Below are 21,993 nucleotides of genomic sequence, written 5' to 3' on the forward strand. Positions count from 1 at the left end.
AACTATCCAGCATTCACCTTTTTTACTCAGGGACAGCATCTTGAAGTGTGTTCTCAGGGGGGACTTACTCTGGATTAATATTGATAAAGATATATTTGATTGTCCTATTGTACGTTATTTGTTCCTGCGTTTGGTATGCATTATCTATGTTAGATTGTTAGCATATGTGAATAGGTGGCTAGGCCCACATAGAGTTGCCAGTATCGCCAAGTGAGGGCACTATTTTCCCCGACCCAGTTGATGGTCCGCGGGTTGAGTGCTCCCACTTCCAAAGACGCGGAAAGACCGCGGCGCACTTGAATGTAAGATTTTTTTATATAAAGTCGAAGAAAGGAAACCTGCTAGGCGGGCGCAAGTCGAGTTTTGTAGTGTTAAGCTGTCCCAGGCCGTTTACAGCTGTTAAAGTACATGATAATTGTATTATTCACACTTTGCACTAAATAAAACGTAAGTAGTTGTACTGCTGAGCGCCTTGCTTGAGTTCCTAGGGTGGTGTGTTCTCTGCGGCCGACACGGCGAAGAACCGGTGTGGAACCAAGAGTATCCAGCGACTCAAGGTATTTGTCTACCCCCACTGGCGGCGTATCACAATTGGCGTCAAACCGAACAGGATGCGAGTCGGCTGAGAGGACAACCAAGCAGGGAAGATGGAGCAACAAGCTGCACAACCGGCGGTACAAGCACCGGCGCAACCAGCTGCGCCAGCGCAAGGCAGAGAGATACCAGCACCCGGGGATGAACAACAAGGACAAGCCGCTGCTGCTCCAACCACCCAAATCACGCTCCCTTACTACTTCGGGGCATCATGGTTGCCCAGCTACAGTGGAGACAAAAAGAAGGCACCGGGAACCACATTTGCGGAGTTCAAGAGGGGAATGGAGTCAACATGCCTACTGTATACCCTGCAGGAACAACAGAAGATTCAGATCCTAATAGGACAACTGACCGGATCTGCCCTCCGTGAAGTGAGGTCATGGGCACCCGAACACAAGACGACGGTAGCACAGATACTAAAGAAGCTATCCGCCACCTTCGAGACGCGAAGCCTCCCAGAACTAAAATTGAAGTTTTATGGAAGAAAACAACGAGCGGGCGAGACGTTGAGGGACTATGCTCTCAGCCTACTAGAAATGAGTAAGGCGATACAAGCCCTCGACCCAGAAGAAATGAGGAATGTGGATGAGACACTAATAGTTCAGCTGATCGAAGGAGCCGGGCGAGAGAGCATACGGGCACCACTGAGGCTGTTGCGAAGGCAGATGTCGGGTGCGACCTTCGCCGACTTCAAGGACGCCGCCATTGGAGTGGTCGGGACACAGGATGAAGCAGAAGAGGAGTACCCTGAATTACTAGGGTTTTACGAACAGCCGTACTCACGGAGAGCCTTCCCTACCAGCCCAGATGGGGCAAAGAAGAACAGAGACACAGCCATATGGGCCGCACAGAACGTACCGGACGACCAGTTCAAGGTTCTACAAAAGCAGATTGAGAACCTCACCGTCAGCATGGCAGATATGCAGGGGGAAATACGCCAGCGACTCGGAACACCGGGAGTAGACCCAGACACGGAGGAATGGTGGGCCCAGTACGTAGGACAATGCCCGAGAATCAAAGTGCTGATCAATGGGATAGAGACAGTGGCCATGATAGACACCGGGTCGCAAGTATCCATGATACAACTACCCACCCTCCAAAAATACTGGGGAAAAGAAGTACCATTTAGACCGCCCCCCACGCAGGTGAAAGTGGTCGCTGCCAACGGCCGAGAGGTCACCTGCAACGGGTACTGGGAGGCCGACCTGAAGATCGGACGGGCGCACTTACCCAAACAGGGGTATTTGGTGATCACCTGTGGAGAAGGAAAGGTTTCCCCCATCATCCTGGGTATGAACATCCTAAGAAATTACCCTGAAGAGCTGATTTCGGCCCTAAAGCAGGAACTGGATGACCAAGATCAGGCTGAGGAGGTAACCCTGCAGCACATCATCTGCGTCCAGAGGAGTCAGGTGGTGAAGAAAGCACTGGCCACACGGGTATGAGGAACTGTCAAGTGGTTTAACGGCCGAAGGGGATATGGCTTCATTAACCGAAATGACACAAAAGATGATGTTTTTGTCCACCGGACGGCCATAAAGAGAAACCACCCGCAGAAGTTTCTACACGGTGTCGAAGATGGCGAGACGGTGGAATTCGATGTGGTAGAAGGAGAAAAGGGTGCTCAAGCGATAGACGTGACGGGCCCAGGTGGGGTACCAGTAAGAGGAAGCCGGTTTGATTCAGACAGGCATCGTGCCCGCAGGCGCTACCACCGGTGCCGAAGTGGGCGCTGCCACAGTAACGCCGACGCCCCCTCCCGCTTGCCTCTACACCCAGAGGGGGAGGTGGAGGATAACAGAGAGAAGATAGAGACACCCACTTTCACCAATCCAGTACCGTCCCGCTGGGAACCATGTGCACCCTGGGTGCAAGAACATCAGCCCAGATTGACTAACACAAGAGCCTTGGGCGACCAAAAGTTGACGCAAAGTAGAGACCGCCAGAAGATTCATCCTGACCAGAATGCCCACGCTGATCGCATACCTGTTGGTACGGTGTTCAAAAGAAACAATCGTCGCAAGCGTAAGCTGGAAGCGGACCCCTACGTGGTAGCAGAAAAACCACGGGATACAGCAGCAGCCTACGGTATCACCCAGCGCGTTGGCACCCACTCCCAGCGGATCCATCAAAGTCAGAGCAAGCCGTATCTGAGCCAAACTCCAGCGGATTCCAGACCGAATAGTGAAGAGAACCCCGAAAAGGAAGATCCCGTCACAAGGTGGCCCCAGGACCCGTGGGAACTGAGGCCGAATGTCGGTTGGTCCATGCCACTCCTTCCGAATATACCGCCGCAGACCAGTCCGAGGATCACTGAACCTGCTCCTGAGGCCGTTGGGATCGCACCCCCTGGGACTGGAGCGAGGCGTTCAGTTAGGAGCACGCAAGGCGTGCTACCCCTGCGGTACAGGGAATAGGCGTGCTGTACATAATGTCTGGCGTAATGATGTGCACTGTATATATTGTGTTAAGAACTGTAAATGTGACTTGCGTATGTGGCCCCTTTTCGAGGACAGTGAATATTTGGGCCAAACCCAAGAGACTTTCCTCTGGGACATTCTGTTACCTAGTTCGATGCCCGAGGACGAGCATCCTTTAAGTGGGTGGATATGTGGCACCCGCAGTGTACGCTGGGTTGCTAGGCAACCGCAGCGCAGAAGAAACCCCGACGCAGCACTCAAGGGGTTAATGACAGGGGCAGCGGAGGGCGCGAAAAGGAGCCCTCGGTTTGAGGGACAGGAGGCAGGAGCCAATGGGAAGAAGGCTGGGAGGCGGAGTGAGAGCGGGCGCGAAAAGGAGAGGATGGCGGAGGAGGGGGAAACAGAGCGTGGGGAGAAGACCGCAAGCCGCAGGGGGAGACTGAGCGGCGGAGCGGTGATGTCAGGGTGACCCCCGCTGATCCCCAGACACACGCCGGGAGCAGTGGCGCGGCGCATGAAGCGCGCGACCCCCGCTGACCCCCAGCCAGACGCCGGGAGAGACTGCCGCACACAGGAGGGAGCGCGGAGAGGCTTGTAACCCCCGCTGACCTCCCTGCTTGTCAGCCGCGCCGGCCACGCACTTAGGGGGCTGAAGAGGGGAGAATCCCCCAACCTGAAGAGAGAAGCAGACGCGGAGTGCAGCGTGTCAGGAGAGGCGCAGTTGAGTGTGGCAACGCTGCAGTCGCAGCGCCCACACTAGCATGCCCTCCTGCAGAAGAGGGGCCCAGCACCAGCCGTCAAGATGCCAGGAGGACCCCACCACGACGGGCAGGAGCCTGCACCTTGCTCCTGACGCCAGGTATCGCATGTCATGTGGTTAGCCCCAGGCCTGCCTCCCAGTGCCCACTCCCTGCCACCAACACAACACCCCTACACGGGCACCACCCCCTGCTTACCTACCCAGGAAACCTCTAGCCCCTTAACTGGCCAGTGACTACCTTATAGATGTCAGCACCCCACTAGGAAGCCCCAGTGGGGGTAGGGCTACCAGCGCAGTGGAGCCCCAGGAGTATTAGACACCTAGGGGCACCTGAACAGGGTGAGGTTAGCCCCTGAGCACCTGCAGCCCCGTGGGGACTCACGTTGGTCCCATCTAAGCAGGGGACTCACCCCCTTCACCTCAGAGGATCTCCTTTGGAAAAGCCCTACCTATTGGAACAGTGCTGCTATTACATTGACTTGATCTAGGGAACACGGCCATCTTGTGGCCAGAATCCAGGAGGCAAGGAGTTATTGTTTAATTCATTTAAACTATCCAGCATTCACCTTTTTTACTCAGGGACAGCATCTTGAAGTGTGTTCTCAGGGGGGACTTACTCTGGATTAATATTGATAAAGATATATTTGATTGTCCTATTGTACGTTATTTGTTCCTGCGTTTGGTATGCATTATCTATGTTAGATTGTTAGCATATGTGAATAGGTGGCTAGGCCCACATAGAGTTGCCAGTATCGCCAAGTGAGGGCACTATTTTCCCCGACCCAGTTGATGGTCCGCGGGTTGAGTGCTCCCACTTCCAAAGACGCGGAAAGACCGCGGCGCACTTGAATGTAAGATTTTTTTATATAAAGTCGAAGAAAGGAAACCTGCTAGGCGGGCGCAAGTCGAGCTTTGTAGTGTTAAGCTGTCCCAGGCCGTTTACAGCTGTTAAAGTACATGATAATTGTATTATTCACACTTTGCACTAAATAAAACGTAAGTAGTTGTACTGCTGAGCGCCTTGCTTGAGTTCCTAGGGTGGTGTGTTCTCTGCGGCCGACACGGCGAAGAACCGGTGTGGAACCAAGAGTATCCAGCGACTCAAGGTATTTGTCTACCCCCACTGGCGGCGTATCACAATTATTTGTCTCACAAGCAGAAAATTTAACATTTTGCAAATTGCTAAATTTTCCATTTTTTTACGACATTTTGGTATTTTTCACAAAAAAACACAGACTGTATCGACCCAAATTTACCACTAATTTGAAGTACAATGTGTCACGAGAAAACAATCTAAAAATCACTGGGATAAGTAAAAGCAAAAAAAAGTTATCCCCACTTAAGTGATACATGTCAGATTTGAAAAAAAGGGCTCTGTCAGGAAGGCAAAAACTGGCTGTGTCAGGAAGGGGTTAAAGTATCTGAATAAAAATAAAAGAAATCTCAACACACGTCTCTGAATAAGAATTAAACCAAAAGATAAAAAAGACACACTGATACCAATTTTAATTAATTTTCACTGCACTAATATTTCACAGTAAAAGCAGTTTTTAAAACAGACCAATTAAAAGCTAAATTTTAAATAAACACTACGATAAACAATTAAAATACCTTATCTTTTCTTCTGTGCGCCAAAAAAAGAAGACAATCTTTTCTCTTTTTTACCTTTTTTGCTCATAACCCATTGTCTTTGGCTGCACCCCCACAGAGATTACACATAAATTAAAGGATATTGTCTCACTTGGGGCCCCATTAGGTGCTATAGCACCAACCAGTGCAGACTTTCCAATTCCCCTTCCCCTTTTTTGACTATTACTGACCATCAGTTCACCAGATACCTGGTCTTTTATCCTAACAGCCTGGGGCCTATTTGACAAAAAATCAAGAATCCATCTACACATACACTCCCTCAACCCAATGTTGGAAAGTTTACCAACTAACAATGTTGGAATTACTGTGTTAAAGGCCGAACTATAATCTACATATAGGATATGAGCAGAAGAGGGCTTTCATCCTCTGAGTTTCCTACCGGAAGGTATTGTGACACAATTGGTTGGTCAAAACGGGCATAGAAAGTATTTAAAGTGTCCCCTAATGAGGAGTCACGATCGTGAGGCAGGGAATTTTTGTCCATTTTATTGTTTGTGACATTTTGGATGCCTTTCCATAAACTCTTGCCATCATTTTCCTGGGAAAATGTGTTCCCTAGTTTTACAGTATAGGCCTTTTTTGCCCTAGCAATCCCTTTTAATTTTAATTTTAAATGAGCAGCCCTAAAGATGGTCAAGTTACCAGATCTAAAAGCATTATCCCTCTCTACTATTATTTTATCTTATAGACACAATCACATACATTTTAAGAAGACTACAGTTCTGTATATTGCACAAAACGCAACATTTTGGGGAAATAATTTATATTTGTAATTGCATCCAACTCTACATCGGCTACTTCCAAAGTGAATCTACAAAGCATAAACATTACTAAATTCCATCCTGGTGTGTACACATTTCTTAAAGCTACAGATCTTACCTACCCTCCCTGAATGGCTGGAACAGAAATCTGAGATGTATATTATGTACCAGAGATGGGAGTAAATCTTATTGTGAACAGTGTCCTAGAACATAGAGGCCATTTATTCTACCCTCCAGAAATGGCCGAGAGGGTATCAAAAATCAGGTCCTTCTCCCGGCCAGAAAGGTAGGCAAGCCCCCAGAATGTAGCCCCCTTCCCCCCGCTCCCCCTCACTCTGCCAGTCAAATGCTGGGATTCACGGCTCTTTTGGGAGGGGGAAGGGCTAAGATAACGCAAATTACATAATTTAGTACTACCCCCCTCCCCAAGGAGCCGTGAATAGAGGAGACTCTAAAGGTAGGCAAGTATGCTTTAATTGCTCAAAGCACACCAATAATAATTGTATGCCCTGATACACACTAGTGCTATACGAGCAGTGCAACCGAACAGGGCACTGCACGCCTCGTCCGGTGACTACTTTACTATTGGGCCGCCAGCTCATCTGATTCCCATTGGCTCATTACCGCATGTTCCCCACTGCCTCCTTGATGCTGCCCGCCTGTGCTGCTAGCGCGATTGAGGGAATCCCCCTGGCCGAGAAATGCTGCGATCAAGCATGTAATATATAGTAACAGTTCTTTGTCAGATCAACAAAGTAAGTCGGCACTCCATGGATTTAGAACAAAATATGTATTCAATGCAAAATATAATGCATTACAAAGTGCTCCAGCATCATCAACGTTTCATGGCCATTTCATCAGGATGTGGGATGCTGAGTAGGGCGTGCAAGTGGAGGGACAGTGTGTATATATTTTGTTCTAAATCCGTGGACTGCCGACTTACTTTGTTGATCTGACAAAGAACTGTTACTATTTATTGTGCCAGCAAGGCACCCCGGGTGCTGTTTTTGTCCTCCAGAGTGTATATATATATATATATATACCGGATACTCATACACCATGACGGAGATTGACTTCTGTCCCAAGCACTTCCGGCTCACGATCCTCCGACGCCGATTGGTGGACGCTGGTGGACGTGGTCTATCTCACCCTTTATAAGTTAAGCACTGTACACATGTTTTTGTATCACCTTCACCTTGACAAAGGGGCGAATAATCCCCAAAATGTTGGATTGTATTTGTGTTGATTTAATACACTTTGAAAAATTCCCGACTGAGTGCCGCTGCTTGCTTCTACAAACCTCGCAAATATTTATATGGGTGAATGGGAGAAAGAAAATTTTATCGATGGTTTTCTTGATAATGTTGTCTTAATCAAAAGATATATCGATGACGTGATTGTCATCTGGAATAATGATGAACCATCATTTATCGAGTTTATGTCTCATTTAAATGATAATCGATATAATCTTTGTTTTACATATAATCTACAGAGTGTCAATATTGAATTTCTTGATGTCATGCTAAGTGTTAAAAATTTCCCTGAAGTACCTGGCATAGAGACATCAACTTTTTTTAAAAAATTTGATGCAAATAGCTACCTTGATTATACTAGTAGCCATTTTGGTCCTTGGAAGGACAACATACCTTTTTCGCAATTTCTCCGTTTGAGGAGAAATTGCTCAGATGATATAGTATTCGAGACACAGGCTAACATATATATTAACCGGTTCAAAGAAAAAGGTTATCCAGCCAGAATAATCGATGGGGCCCTAAATCGGGCAAGGTGTCTGGATAGAAATAACCTTTTAAAATATAAGGATAATGTACCCTTTGAACAAACAGCCAATGGTGATAAGAATGTAATGTTTATCACACAATATAATAGCAGGGACCGTGGGCCTTATTCTGATCGGTGCGGATATTCCCGCATGCGGACGGACCGCCGATGTTGATCGTCTGCGCATGTGCAGAGGTCACTCTGCGCATGTGCAGGCGATTTCGCCGCACGGATTCTTTATACGCCGCACAGGGGGCGTAGAGGGGCGTGAGGGGCTACTTAGCCTCATTACCCTATGCATACGCCCCGCGTTTCATGGGCGTTCCCATGCAAACGCGGGGCGTATGCATGGTAATGAGGCCGTGACGCGTGGGTACGGGGCGGGCATCTGACATCGCCGGATGTCAGCTGCCCGCCCCCATACATGATTTCACACGGACAAGTGTCCGTGTGGTCTTGTGTGGCGGGACCTGGTGGAGCGTGCGGCCCTGCATTCGATGTTCGGCGACCATCGAATGCAGGGGCTGCTCCCAAGACGGAGGAGGCGTATCCCCGTCCAATTTCATGCGGATCGCCACATATCCGCGTACGGACGGCAGGTGGCGATCCGTATGGAAGGCGGGGATTCGCCTGCACGGTCGCGGCCGCATATTCTGATCGGGCCGCACCGATCAGAATAAGGCCCCGTGAGCTGAAGCGTATATTTGATAAACATTGGAATGTTTTGCAACTAGACCCGGTCCTCAAAGATTGTATCCCAGCAAAACCGAAAATAGTGTACAGAAGAGCTAAAACAATAAAATCTATTGTAGCAAAAAGTCAGCTTGAAAAAACTAATGCTAAAACTACAAGTAGTACATTCCTTTCTCTAAAGGGCAGTAGTAATGGTTGCAAAACATGTAAATTTATGGATAAGGTTCCTCTAATAGATGTTAATTATAGCCATTTGAAGGTAAATGTGGATGTGGTCTAGGATATGTCGGGAAGACAAAAAGAAATCTGAAAGTGCGTATTCCTGGAACATATCCGTAACATAAAGCACGGGATCACTAATCATAGTGTTCCCCGACATTTCAAGGAACATCACAAGAGTGATCCTTCAAGTCTCACCTTTAAGGGGATTGAACTGGTTAAACAGGGAACTAGAGGAGGTGACATTGATAAGTTCCTTTTGAAGAGAGAAACCCAGTGGATTTTAAAACTGAATACACTAAGTCCGACTGGTTTGAACGAGGGATATGAAATTACCCCGTTCATTAGCTAGAGAGTTCCTTCTTTTTAAAAACTTGCTATATATACATATATTTTTAAAATTTGTTACGTTTTTTTAAATTTATAATGCCTTTTGTGTGTATATGTATACATATTGTTTATTGACTTTTTAGTAAAATATTGTTATTTATTGGTAACCTTTCGGTACCTATTATTTGTATTTTTGGTACTTATGTAGTATCTGGGCGTCCGATTTAGAAATCGGATCGGATCGCATCGCATCGCATCGCATGCGACCAAATCGTATGCGATGCGATGGTCAAGATTTTTCCATAGGATTCAATGTTAAAATGGTCTGAGTCCATTTTAACATAGAATTCAATGGGAAAAAGGGGTCCTTTTCCTTTCCCCACTATCCAAGTGGGCATAGAGTTGGATATAAACCTGTGGCGAGCGTAGCGAGCCACCGAGCCCGAAGCGTGGCGAGCGTAGCGAGCCCCGCGAGGGGACACAGAATACTTTTTAAGAAATATGCGTCCCCTCGCGGGGCTCGCTTCGCTCGCCACGCTTCGGGCTCGGTGGCTCGCTGCGCTCGCCACGCTATATAAAATCAACTCTATGCCCACTTGGATAGTGGGGAAATGAACAGGACCTTCTTAACATTGAATCCTATGCAAAATCGCATCGAATCGCATCGCATCGCATCTGATTGTATGCCTTAAGGTAAGGCATACAATCACAAAATCGGCAGCCCAGATACTACATAAGTACCGTATTTTTTGTGACTGTCTTTTTAACACTGACTGTTTTTTTATATACTAGCTGACCCGCCCGGCGTTGCCCGGGAAAACCTTGGGGTTTCTTTATTTCCAAAATTGCTGAAAAATGTCATCTTACAGTATGCTGTGACAAAGACCTAAGATTGTAATTTGTTATAGATTCCACCATAATGTTAAAATGTGTTTGCATTGATACCAAACAGTGGGGCAGCCCCTGAGTGTGGGAGCAGGTCCGCGGGCCTAGCCAAATGATGTCATGACGCGATGCACACTATCCGCACCACTGTAATGTACCACTGGGAATGGGTGCAATGGGCCAAATTCTTCCCTACACCCACCGGGCCAATCCACTGATCCAGCCATCACAATCATCAATGGATGCATTGATAAGGTTTGGAGTTTAAGAAGTTGAAGAATAAGACTGAGAAAAAGAATTGCCATGTTACAAAGTGTACAATTTACTCAATAAATCGTGAAAAAATTTAAGTGTACATAGAAGTACAATCAAGAAATGAAAGTAGGATTAAAAAATAAGTTCTGATTCAAACTGATAATTGTTTGGATGGGTTGGGTTGTGAAACAAATCTATAGGTGAGGGTATGGATATTGTGGGCATAATTGGTGTTTGTTACACCTACAGGGGGCCCTCAATTGATGGGATTTTCACTACAGTGTCACGGTCACAGTGTCACCATAGGGGGATTCCCAACTGGGGTCCAGGTGGTCTTTTGGGACCCTTTACAATCCTGTAGGTCTTTTCTCCTTGAGCTTACAGTCTCCCTTAATGATAGTCAATCACTGAGGGAGACTGTAGGCTCCAGGAGAAGAGACCAACGGGATTGTAAAGGGGTCCCTAAAAGACCACCTGAACCCCAATTGGAAATCCCCCTACAGTGACACTGTAGTGAGAATTTCTCATCAACTGGGGACCCCCTGTAGGTGTACCAAACACCAATTATGCCAACAATATCCATACCCCCTCCACCTATAGATTTGTTTCGCAACCCACCGCCATCCAAATAATTATCAGTTTGAATCAGAATTCATTTTTTAATCCTACTTTCATTTCTTGATTGTACTGTACTTCTATGTACACATATTTTTTTCACGATTTATTGAGTAAATTGTACACTATAACGTGACAAATCTTCATCTCAGTCTTATTCTTCAACTCCTTACACTCATAACATTCAAACAAATGCATGCAGCGCTCATGCCCATCGACCAAACATTATCTATGAACCTAAAGAGTCTGAGAAACCCTTAAGGCAGAGCTGTGCCTGATATCCAACTGACTAACAGGGTGAGTGCAGTGTACCCACTTTGTATTGATCAATGGGTGCATTGGCCAGGACAAAGATTTCTCAGTGCAACTGGCCGGGGAGCGCAGTGACAGGCTGGAGGACTGGAGAGATGGATATGGGGAACAAAGTAGAAACGGTACATTAGGTACAGTTTTTATTTGCCGGTACAGACGGTTAAATAAACGGCAAATTATTTTTTATGTGTTCTGTGTGCTTGTGTGTGTTGTACTGTTTTTGTGTGTGTGTTGTAGTGTATGTGGTTGTGTGTGTTGTATTGTATGTATCTGTCCAATGCGTAAGTGTGTGAGGTGTGCTACGTGTATACAGTATGTGTTTGTTGTGTCTTTGTGTATCTGTGCAATGTTTAAGTGTGTTTTGTGTGTGTCGTACTGTTTTTTGGGTGTGTGTGGTGAATGTGGGTGTGTGTTGTGCTATTAGAGGTATGTTATGTGTGTGTGTTGTGTGTATCTGCCGTATGTGTAAGTGCGTAAGGTGTGCTATGTATAAATCTGTGTGTGTGTAGTGTGCTGTGTGTATCTGTGCAATGTTTAAGTGTGTGTTTTGTGTATTGTACTGTTTTTGGGTGTGTGTTGTAGTGAATGTGGGTGTGTGTTGTACTGTGAGTGTTGTGTGTATCTGCCGAATGTGTAAGTTTGTGATGTGTGCTACGTATATATGTGTGTGTAGTGTGCTTTGCGTATCCTGGCAATGTTTAAGTGTGTGTGTTCTGTGTGTTTGTGTTCTACTGTTTTTGGGTGTGTGTTGTAGTATGTATGGATTTGTATTGTACTGCATGTGGTGTGTTGTGTGTGTGTGTGTGTGTGTGTGTGTATCTGTCCAATGTGTAAGTGTGTGAGGTGCTCTACGTATAAATGTGTGTGTTGTGTGCTATGTGTGCGTATGTGGTGTACTGTGTGTGTGTGTGTGTGTGCGTGTACTATGTGTGTGTGTTGTGTGGTCTATGTATATCCTCAATTATTTCCTAATTGTTAAAAGCCTTCACCATAATGTTAGAATGTGTCATTCATACTCAATGACAGCAATGAAATCAGGTGTGGAGTTGTTCCTTTGCAAACGGTTTCCCAGATCATCGATCTTTTCCCCAGAACATCAATGAAGGTAAATTACAACTTGGTGTTTTTTAAATTTCTAAGTGAAATTTCCCAAAAACGGCTTCGAGGTGCACACCACCGGGTCCAGAGGTATCTTGTTGCTGAATTTGGTGTCTCTGAGTGCCACGGTGTGTCCGCAATGCGCCGGACACCCACACACGCACACAGATTCTTCAACTTATTATATAGATATACAGGTCCAGATTTCTCCATTTCTATGTTTTTTCCTTTGTGTATTTTAAAGAAATGAATATTCCGCATGTAGCCAAAGGCGGGCGGTATTATTACATTTTTAAACAAAATTGTTATTTGGCTTGTTAAAAGTGATGTGATATAGTTACATGAGTATGTCTATTACAAAAATCCAAAGCTGGTCACCATTAGGCTGATGAGACATGATCAGCGAGTCAGACAATTTCTATTGGCTATTGTTAGAATAAATGTCGGGCGAGGTGTCACAGTAGCCACGCCCTCTGACGAAGTCCTAGTGACAAAACGTGTTAGGGCGTGGCCTGTGACGCTCGCTCTGACTACCTGCTGTCCATCACCACTTCCAGCCGGTGTGCACCCTCCGATTGCCTCCTGCATCTTTCAGCGCAATCCAGAGTTTGTCAGCCGCAGCGCCTTGGAAGGACAAGCAAGCCCGCATTGGATCTGTGAGCAGCATTTGCCTGGTATATATATTTGATGCCATGGTAACCAGCCCACAGAGTTTACTCATTCGGTAAGAGCAATTGTCTTGTTTTATCGTGGTCCAATAAAAATCTCCTTTTAATGCACCATGAAGCGCCCTCTGTCACCTTCTTCTTTTTAGATCCATTGTGCCCATTGTGACCCAGGGTACTCGTGTTTGCACGAGACAGAGGAGCTGCAGTCATTTACAATGACTTTGGTGGACGTAACACTAGTGGACTTTCAGCTGGATTGTCCTACTAATCAGCGCTTATACTTCACCATTCTTTCTGATATATATATATATATATATATATATATATATATATATATACACACACACACATACATGCTACATACACATGTGCCCTCCAGGGTAAGGAGATACAGTGATAGAAGTGGTGGCACTTGGCGGACATACAACATAATTCAATGATGGAGACCACAAGACGAACTCCAATCTGACAGTTTCTGAATTTCTTCTCTAAAGTAAGAAGTAAATTCTGAAACATCAGGTTGGAGCTGATTCTGCTGAATTATGCTGTTAGTCCCCCGAGTGCCGCCAATTCTATCACTATATATTTTATATGCATATATACACACATTCACACACACACACAGAGACAGTGTTTAAGGCAAGGTTATAGTGCCATTTAATATGTGGCACTTTCGTCAGGTCCCTATGACATACTATTAAACGTCACTGAAACATTGCCTTAAACACATGCCGCCTAAAGTTTTGTCGTGTGATACTCCAGGAGGGCTGCATTCATATGTATATTATATTGAGCTATTTATGTGCAAACATCTGGTGCAGTTTTTGCTAGGGTGCAAAATCTCAAAAAGAGTATCCATAGGACCACATTTATAACTAGAGTCATTAGGCAGAGAGAGCACTCACCAGGATTTTTAATCATCCAAAAGCAGAAGTTTATTCACCCACCAGGAGAGTCGACATTTCGGTCATAAACCATATTGCCAACTCCAAGTATAAATACATCTCCAGCCGACCATCTCACTCACCACACCCCCGGAAGTTATCTCCCGTACACTAACGTCTAATTAAAACTCTACACACTCTGTTATCAATATTAAGCTTACCACATTAGAAGCAGATGAACTAGCACCAGCAGTATGCGTTCCACACCGCTGACACACAAGATGTCGGAAAGCACGTCATTCTTGCGTGCCAACATAGCACTTGCCCGAGAGGGCAGACGTTACTCACTGTGCCTCGAAACGCAAGCTGCAGCACTAACAACGCTGCATCCACGTTCCATCTCCTCCCATCAGGGAGCCCATACATTAACATTACGGCCAGTAGGGGACTATCAATGCCCCAAATCCCTATCTTCAATAAATATACATGTGTACAGTCTGCATAAAACAAGACCACTCTACTGCAGGGAGAGATTTTAACAGAGGTTAAGCTAGTGACTGTGATTGGCTGCATAGGTACCCAGTTTAGCATAACCAAAACCTTTATATTTTACATGATAAACACCACCTTTAAATAAAAAACTTTCCCCATTAGACATAGAGTATTTTGCTCTACAAAGTTTGTTGTCTACGTGATAGTTTGTCCCTGTAGCAAATATTACATGGGGAAAACGGACTGTCAGTTTAAGGTGCGGATGGCACAACACAGACCGGCTTTCCATGCTGCAGTGCTTAAAGGGAGCAGCGAGCAACCTGTAGCTTGCCAGTATGCAATAGCAGGACATTCTCCCACTGCATTTAAGCATAAGATAATTGACCACATTCCTCCACTAACCAGAGGGGGTGACAGGTCCAGAGTATTACTACAGAGGCAAGCGCAGTGAATTTTTAAATTAGACACGCTAAGTCCAAGATCATTGAATGAGACGCTAGGGATGACATTCTATGGAATGAGATTTTGGTACTTGTTTCCTAGCACGGCCACAATCGCGGGCATCGGGTGTAATTTTTAGTGGTCTGCGACGCGACCGACACGATTTTCCCATTGAAATGCATTGAAAAAAGTCAAAATCGCGTCGGTCGCGTCGCAGGCGGCTAAAAAAGGCTTAAATGGTCCAGACGCGATGCCCCCGATTTCCCATTGGAAACAATGTTAAATGCTTCAATTTCACCAAATCATCATAGGGAACAATGGTAAATGGCCCAGAAACCCCCCAAAACACCCCTGAACAGTGAAATGTCCCCCCAAAAGTAGTTAACGCCACCCCACGATCAACGTGAACCCGAAGCGTGGCGAGCGCAGCGAGCCCGCGAGGGGAAAACGGACTGTCAGTTTAAGGTGCGGATGGCACAACACAGACCGGCTTTCCATGCTGCAGTGCTTAAAGGGAGCAGCGAGCAACCTGTAGCTTGCCAGTATGCAATAGCAGGACATTCTCCCACTGCATTTAAGCATAAGATAATTGACCACATTCCTCCACTAACCAGAGGGGGTGACAGGTCCAGAGTATTACTACAGAGGCAAGCGCAGTGGATTTTTAAATTAGACACGCTAAGTCCAAGATCATTGAATGAGACGCTAGGGATGACATTCTATGGAATGAGATTTTGGTACTTGTTTCCTAGCACGGCCACAATCGCGGGCATCGGGTGTAATTTTTAGTGGTCTGCGATGCGACCGACACGATTTTCCCATTGAAATGCATTGAAAAAAGTCAAAATCGCGTCGGTCGCGTCGCAGGCGGCTAAAAAAGGCTTAAATGGTCCAGACGCGATGCCCCCGATTTCCCATAGGAAACAATGTTAAATGCTTCAATTTCACCAAATCATCATAGGGAACAATGGTAAATGGCCCAGAAACCCCCCAAAACACCCCTGAACAGTGAAATGTCCCCCCAAAAGTAGTTAACGCCACCCCACGATCAACGTGAACCCGAAGCGTGGCGAGCGCAGCGAGCCCGTGAGGGGCGGCGGTACGCGTCCTCCGACCTTTTCATACCCCCACTATCCACGTCGGCGTGAAGTTGAGAATAGAACAGTGTGGTGAGCGCAGCGAGCCACCGAGCCCGAAGCGTGGCGAGCGCAGCGAGCCCCGCGAGGGGACGCGGATACCTTCACAGGTAAACGCGCCCCTTCGCGGGCTTCACAGGTATCCGCGTCCCCTTGCGGGGCGCGCTGCGCTCGCCACGCTTCGGGCTCGGTGGCTCGCTGCGCTCGCTACACTATTCTATTCTCAACTCCACGCCGACGTGGATAGTGGGGGTATGAAAAGGTCGGAGGACGCGTACCGCCGCCCCTCGCGGGCTCGCAGCGCTCGCCACGCTTCGGGTTCACGTTGATCGTGGGGTGGCGTAAACTACTTTTGGGGGGACATTTCACTGTTCAGGGGTGTTTTGGGGGGTTTCTGGCCCATTTACCATTGTTCCCTATGATGATTTGGGTTAATTGAGGCATTTAACATTGTTTCCTATGGGAAATCGGGGGCATCGCGGGTAAATTGAGGCATTTAACATTGTTCCCTATAGGAAATCGCCCCCGATTTTTACTAACGATGCCCACGATCATGATCGGTGTGGCCGTGCTAGGAAACAAGTACCGAGAATTTTTTTTGGGGCGATTTTTTTCATTTTTCATTTTCGCATATTTAATGAGCTGCGAAAATGTGAAAAAAGTGCGATTTTGGCCAACAAATTGGACATTCTGGAAATGTGATGGCTGTTTCTCGCAGCACATCGCATCAAGATGTTTTCACATTGAAAAGTATACAAATCGTATATTTAATGGTATGCGATTTGTATAAATGTGTCTAAAATTCGCCCCAAAATCAGACCAGGTTCTGATGGGCGAATTAGCCAGAACCCTGCACAGATCATTGAGATCTGTGCATGGTTCTGGTGGAAAAAAAGGGTTAAACAGTTTAAAAAAAAAAAAATGCGCGGGGTCCCCCGCCAAAGCATAACCAGCCCCGGGCTCATTGAGCCAGTGCTGGTGACATAAAATCACGGTCCCCGACAAATAGGGGTCCCCTTGATTTAATGAAACCAGCACCATGCTCAAGGTCCGGCGCTGGTTTCCAAAATACGGGGGACAAAATGACTAGGGGTCCTCTGCATTTCAAGAACCAGCACCAGACCCAACCAGCCAGCAGGGTAATGCCACAGCCGGGGGACACTTATTATATAAGGTCCCGCGGCCAAAGCATTATCCCCCTGGCTGGTCAGCATGGGCAGGGGTCCTGGGGAAGTAGGGACCCCCCCAAAGAAGGGGTCCCCCCCTCCAGGACTTACCAGCCCATGCTGAAAGTCCGGGGCTGTCCCCGATGCCCCTGGGCGGTGGGCATCAGGCTGATGAAAAGTGTAAAAAAAGAATAAAAACTATTGTCTTATACTGTAGAACTATGAGTCCCAGCAAGCCTACCCCGCATGCTGGGACTTGGAGAACCACAAGTCCCAGCATGCGGGGCATTAAAGGTCCCGCTGGCACTTGTAGTTCCACAGTACAAGAGATAGTTAAATAAAACACACACTGACACCCAGAAAAATAAACGTTTAATACATCCACAGCCCACACATACTGATACTTACCTACCTTGAGCCTGTGGGTCGGTCCCTGGATCCAGGGTCCGGGGCTCCTGGGCTGAAGAGTCCGGTTCCGGAGCCTTGGTCCTGGTTCCGGGGCGCCTGGGCTGAAGAGTCCGGTTCCGGGGCCTTGGTCCTGGTTCCGGGGCTGGTCTGGGGTCCGGGGCTCCTGGCTGAAGATTCCGGGGTCCTGGATCCGTAGTAATCCAAAGGGGTACCTGAGGAAGGAAATCCTACTCACCTGGTCCCCGGCGACGACCCCGGCATCTTCAGCTCCAGACACGCTGCTCCCGGCTGGTACGTTCTTGAAATGCGGGGGACCCCTAGTCATTTTGTCCCCCGTATTTTGGGAACCAGCGCCGGACCTTGAGCCTGGTGCTGGTTTCATTAAATCAAGGGGACCCCTATTTGTCGGGGACCCTGATTTTATGTCACCAGCACCGGCTCAATTGTATGAAATGCAACAGTTCTGGGAGCGCATTCAGCGTAATGTGGTCTTGGGTGGTTTAGAGGTGGAATAATATATCAGAGTGACTTATTCTCTTGCACCACAAGATGGCGCTCCAATATAAGAAAGAAGATGGTGGAGGCTTGAGACCAAGGGAGAATGTCCTCTTCCCAGGTATCTAGCTTTGTCAGCCACTGCTTGTAGAGATTTATTTATATTTATAATCGGACCCCAGATTCTGTGGGGCTCTAATGTGCTGGGGATCAGCCTCTGTACAGTGCCTCCAGGTGTTTATTGTGTCTCACTGTGTGGGGAGAGAGGAACTGCCAGAATCCCGTAAGCCAGGGCAGGGTGACCCAGTGAAGATGGCGGCCGCGCCTCTACTCATCCAGGGGCCTGTTGGACAAGGACCCCCAGCGCTTCTCCCGGTCTCAGCCGGTATGCAGGGCTGTCCTGCGTCTCACACACCGCCAGACCCGTTCTCCTCTCACCTGATCGGAGGCACAGTCCCCTCTCCAGCCGCGTCACCCTACTCTCTGCCTGTCTGCGGTCCGCTTGGAGGCCGCGGTTTGCCGGTTTCATTTATAATGAAATAAGTTTATATATCTTTGATAATGAGGTTACTTCTGGGTCCAATGATCATCAGCTGGTGGTCTTGACAAAGAACCATGATCCATGTTTTAGGTCATGCTGCTGTGCTGCCTGCCGGGGAGTTGGGGACCAGGGAGGAGGACAGACGGAGCCATGAGACATGGGAGGAGCTGCGTGCGGTGCATCAGCCCACCCGTGGCCATCTTGTTTTCTGTCAAAATGCCAGTTTGCCGTACAAACACAGATCATTCACATTTTGGCCCTTATTCAGATCTGAACTCAGTACAAATTTGTTTGGAAACTGGGCAGAACCATGAGCAGTGCAGGTGGGGCAGATGTAACCTGTGCAGAGAGAGTTACATTTGGGTGGGGTGTGTTTAAACTGAAATCTAAATTGCAGTGTAAAAATAATTCAGCCAGTATTTACCCTGCACAGAAACAAATTAACTCACACAAATCTAACTCTCTCTATATATGTTACGGTACTCTTTACCTAGAACGGCGCCCATCGCGACCATCGCGACCATCGAATGCACTAAAAAACAAATGCGATGCGATGCCCGCGATGGCCGCGATTTCCCATAGGGATCAATGTTAAAAGTGAGATTGGACGCGATTTTAGTGTTCAATGCCTCAATGCCCGCGATTTTTACATAGGAAACAATGTTAAATGGGCCACAGAGCCCAAATAGACACCGTGAAGTCTGAAATGGCCCCCACAATTGTTAACGCCACCCCACGATCAACGTCAACCCGAAGCGTGGCGAGCGCAGCGAGCCCGCGAGGGGCGGCGGTACGCGTCCTCCGACCTTTTCATACCCCCACTATCCACGTCGGCGTGGAGTTGAGAATAGAATAGTGTGGCGAGCGCAGAGAGCCACCGAGCCCGAAGCGTGGCGAGCGCAGCGGATACCTTCACAGTTATACGCGTCCCCTCGCGGGCTTCCCAGGTGTCCATGGCGACGCGGACACCTGTGAAGCCCGCTAAGGGACGCGTTTACCTGTGAAGGTATCCGCGTCCCCTTGCGGGGCTTGCTGCGCTCGCCACGCTTCGGGCTCGGTGGCTCACTGCGCTCGCCACACTATTCTATTCTCAACTCCACGCCGACGTGGATAGTGGGGGTATGAAAAGGTCGGAGGACGCGTACCGCCGCCCCTCGCGGGCTCGCTGCGCTCGCCACGCTTCGGGTTGACGTTGATCGTGGGGTGGCGTTAACAATTGTGGGGGCCATTTCACAGTTCAATGGCACTATTAGAGCTCTGTGGCCCATTTAACATTGTTTCCTATGGCCAAATCGCGGGCATTGAGGCATTTAACAGTAAAATCGCGTCCAATCACAGTTTTAACATTGATCCCTATGGGAAAATCGCGGGCATCGCGTCGCACCCGTTTTTTATGTACCCGCGATGCCCGCGATTTTTTACCCCCGACGCCCGCGATGCCAATCGCGGGCGCCGTTCTAGGTAAAGAGTACCTATGTTACATTTGCCCCACCTGCAGTGCACATGGTTTTGCCCATTTTCCAAACAAATTTGTACTGAGCTCAGACTCTGCATGATGGGGAAGGGATAATGCCAGTGTGGAAAGATCTACTGACACTTTAGCAGGGGAGCCAATACCACTGAAGGATCTACTGTCACAGGGAAAGTTGATGGCCACTGGTGTGGGTTGGTGGTGGTAATACTCAGGGCCGGTGCAAGGCATCAAACCTACAGGATACCACCCCCCCCCCCCCCCCCTCCCCGTTTTCCTCAGAAGCCAAAAGTATATTATGCTGTACTGTTGGAGACTGCTGACTTACACCAGTCCTCACCAGCAGCTAGAGTGATTTATATATAAATTGTGTCCAGCAGTATAGAGGGGCAGCGGATTGCTGCTGAGTAGCTGGGGGTTGAGGTGGGATGTCGCAGGGCCGGTGCTATGTTGTCCTCCACATGCCACTCAGACCATACTACAGACCTCCACATGCCAGTTAAACCACAAAACAGGGCTCAATATGCTACTTGGACCTTGTCATGTCTACTGCACATGCCTCCACAATTTTTACCTTCCCACAACCAATACTCCCGTCCAACAACAAATACCACATTCCACAAATAATAGAACAGGGAGCCTCCCATCGTCTTACAACAAATAGAACACAAACCCATCCTTCATCCCACCACAAATACAACATGGAACCTCACTTCACCCACAACAAAAACTGGAACTGGTGCCCTTTAAGTAGTATTATGTACAGGATCAAAGTAATGGCAAATATATATATATATATATATATATATATATATATATATATATTAATTATTAATAGTAAATTCTGCTTACTTGCCATGCTTCAGTTTATTTAATCATTAATCTTGCTTCTGAATGTAGCCACTGGCTGTGGATGGTGGGAGGGGAGGCTTGGGCACACATAAGGGGATAGCAAGTGTATGAATGGGGAAAGTAGCAAAGGCGGGGGCGGGAGGGGGGACAGAGGTATAGAATAAGGGGGGGGGGCAGAGGTACAGATGGCATAGAGAGAAGTTGGGGGGGGGGGTATCATGATACACATATAGAGGCTCAGTTTCAGAACAAAGAAATTCAGAACATACAAAAGATGTGCAGACTATATAGGAGAGTGAGTAGAGGTATGGCAAATGGGACTGCATAGAAGGGGGATAGGTAGAAGCAGAGGCATAGCTGGGGAAGTTCGTTCTGAACACTCTAGCACAGGAAGCAGGGGGAGGAGCAGAACGGAGGATCTGTAGAAGGACCTTGGGACGGGGCATCATGTACAACAGGAGTGAATGCAGAGAGAGAGGAACCTGCTTAGCTGCTGGGACTGGAGATTTAGGTGATTCTCCTGTGACTCCAGAGTGGGGAAGGGACACATCCTGCCAGAAAGGACAGCAGAGACCACTAAAGATATCAGGTTACGATCAGCAGCTGCAGTACTCCCACTCACTACACCTACCACCTGCCTCTGCAGTCAATCCATCCCCTATTAGCCTTTCTGGCTCATTGCAAAACATCTAACCTCACCTCAAGTAACACTGTCCGCCTCTGAGGGGAGAAAACAGCCCGGGATCTCTACTGCACTGCTTTAGGTTGCGGCTGCCTGTCAGCTGTTTTACAGGCACACCAAGCAGCAGGGAGAGCACCTGCCCATTGCAGGCTCTGCTGAGCGTGCGTTAATCACTGGCCACCATTCGCCTGAGATTAACGCGGATTGCTGCTGTGTCCTGGGCAGGGGGTGGGGAGGGGGGGTCATCTGAGGGTGGGGAGGGGGGGGGGGGCATCCGATTCACTCACTGTCACCAAGTTGTTTAATAGCTGCTTGATAGTGCACAGCCCTTCCTCCTGCTCTCCTCTGCGGGAACTTTCTTCCTGCTGCTGCTTCTTCCTCCTGCG

The 21,993-nt window shown here is 47.8% G+C and overlaps 1 protein-coding gene across 1 annotated transcript in view; it reads left to right on the forward strand.

Annotated features, from left to right (window-relative positions):
* The first annotated feature begins 647 nt into the window (after positions 1-647).
* LOC146062976 (putative cation-transporting ATPase 13A4) overlaps positions 648-21,993 on the forward strand; it is a 121,008-nt gene continuing 99,662 nt past the window's right edge. The window contains 3 exon segments of the mRNA XM_083174986.1: positions 648-1,553; positions 1,938-2,033; positions 2,136-2,966. Of these exon segments, the coding sequence (XP_083031112.1) occupies positions 648-1,553; positions 1,938-2,033; positions 2,136-2,966 (1,833 nt within the window).

Source organism: Crinia signifera, chromosome 3 (genome assembly GCF_055691185.1).
Source record: "Crinia signifera chromosome 3, ASM5569118v1, whole genome shotgun sequence".
Lineage (NCBI taxonomy): Eukaryota > Metazoa > Chordata > Amphibia > Anura > Myobatrachidae > Crinia > Crinia signifera.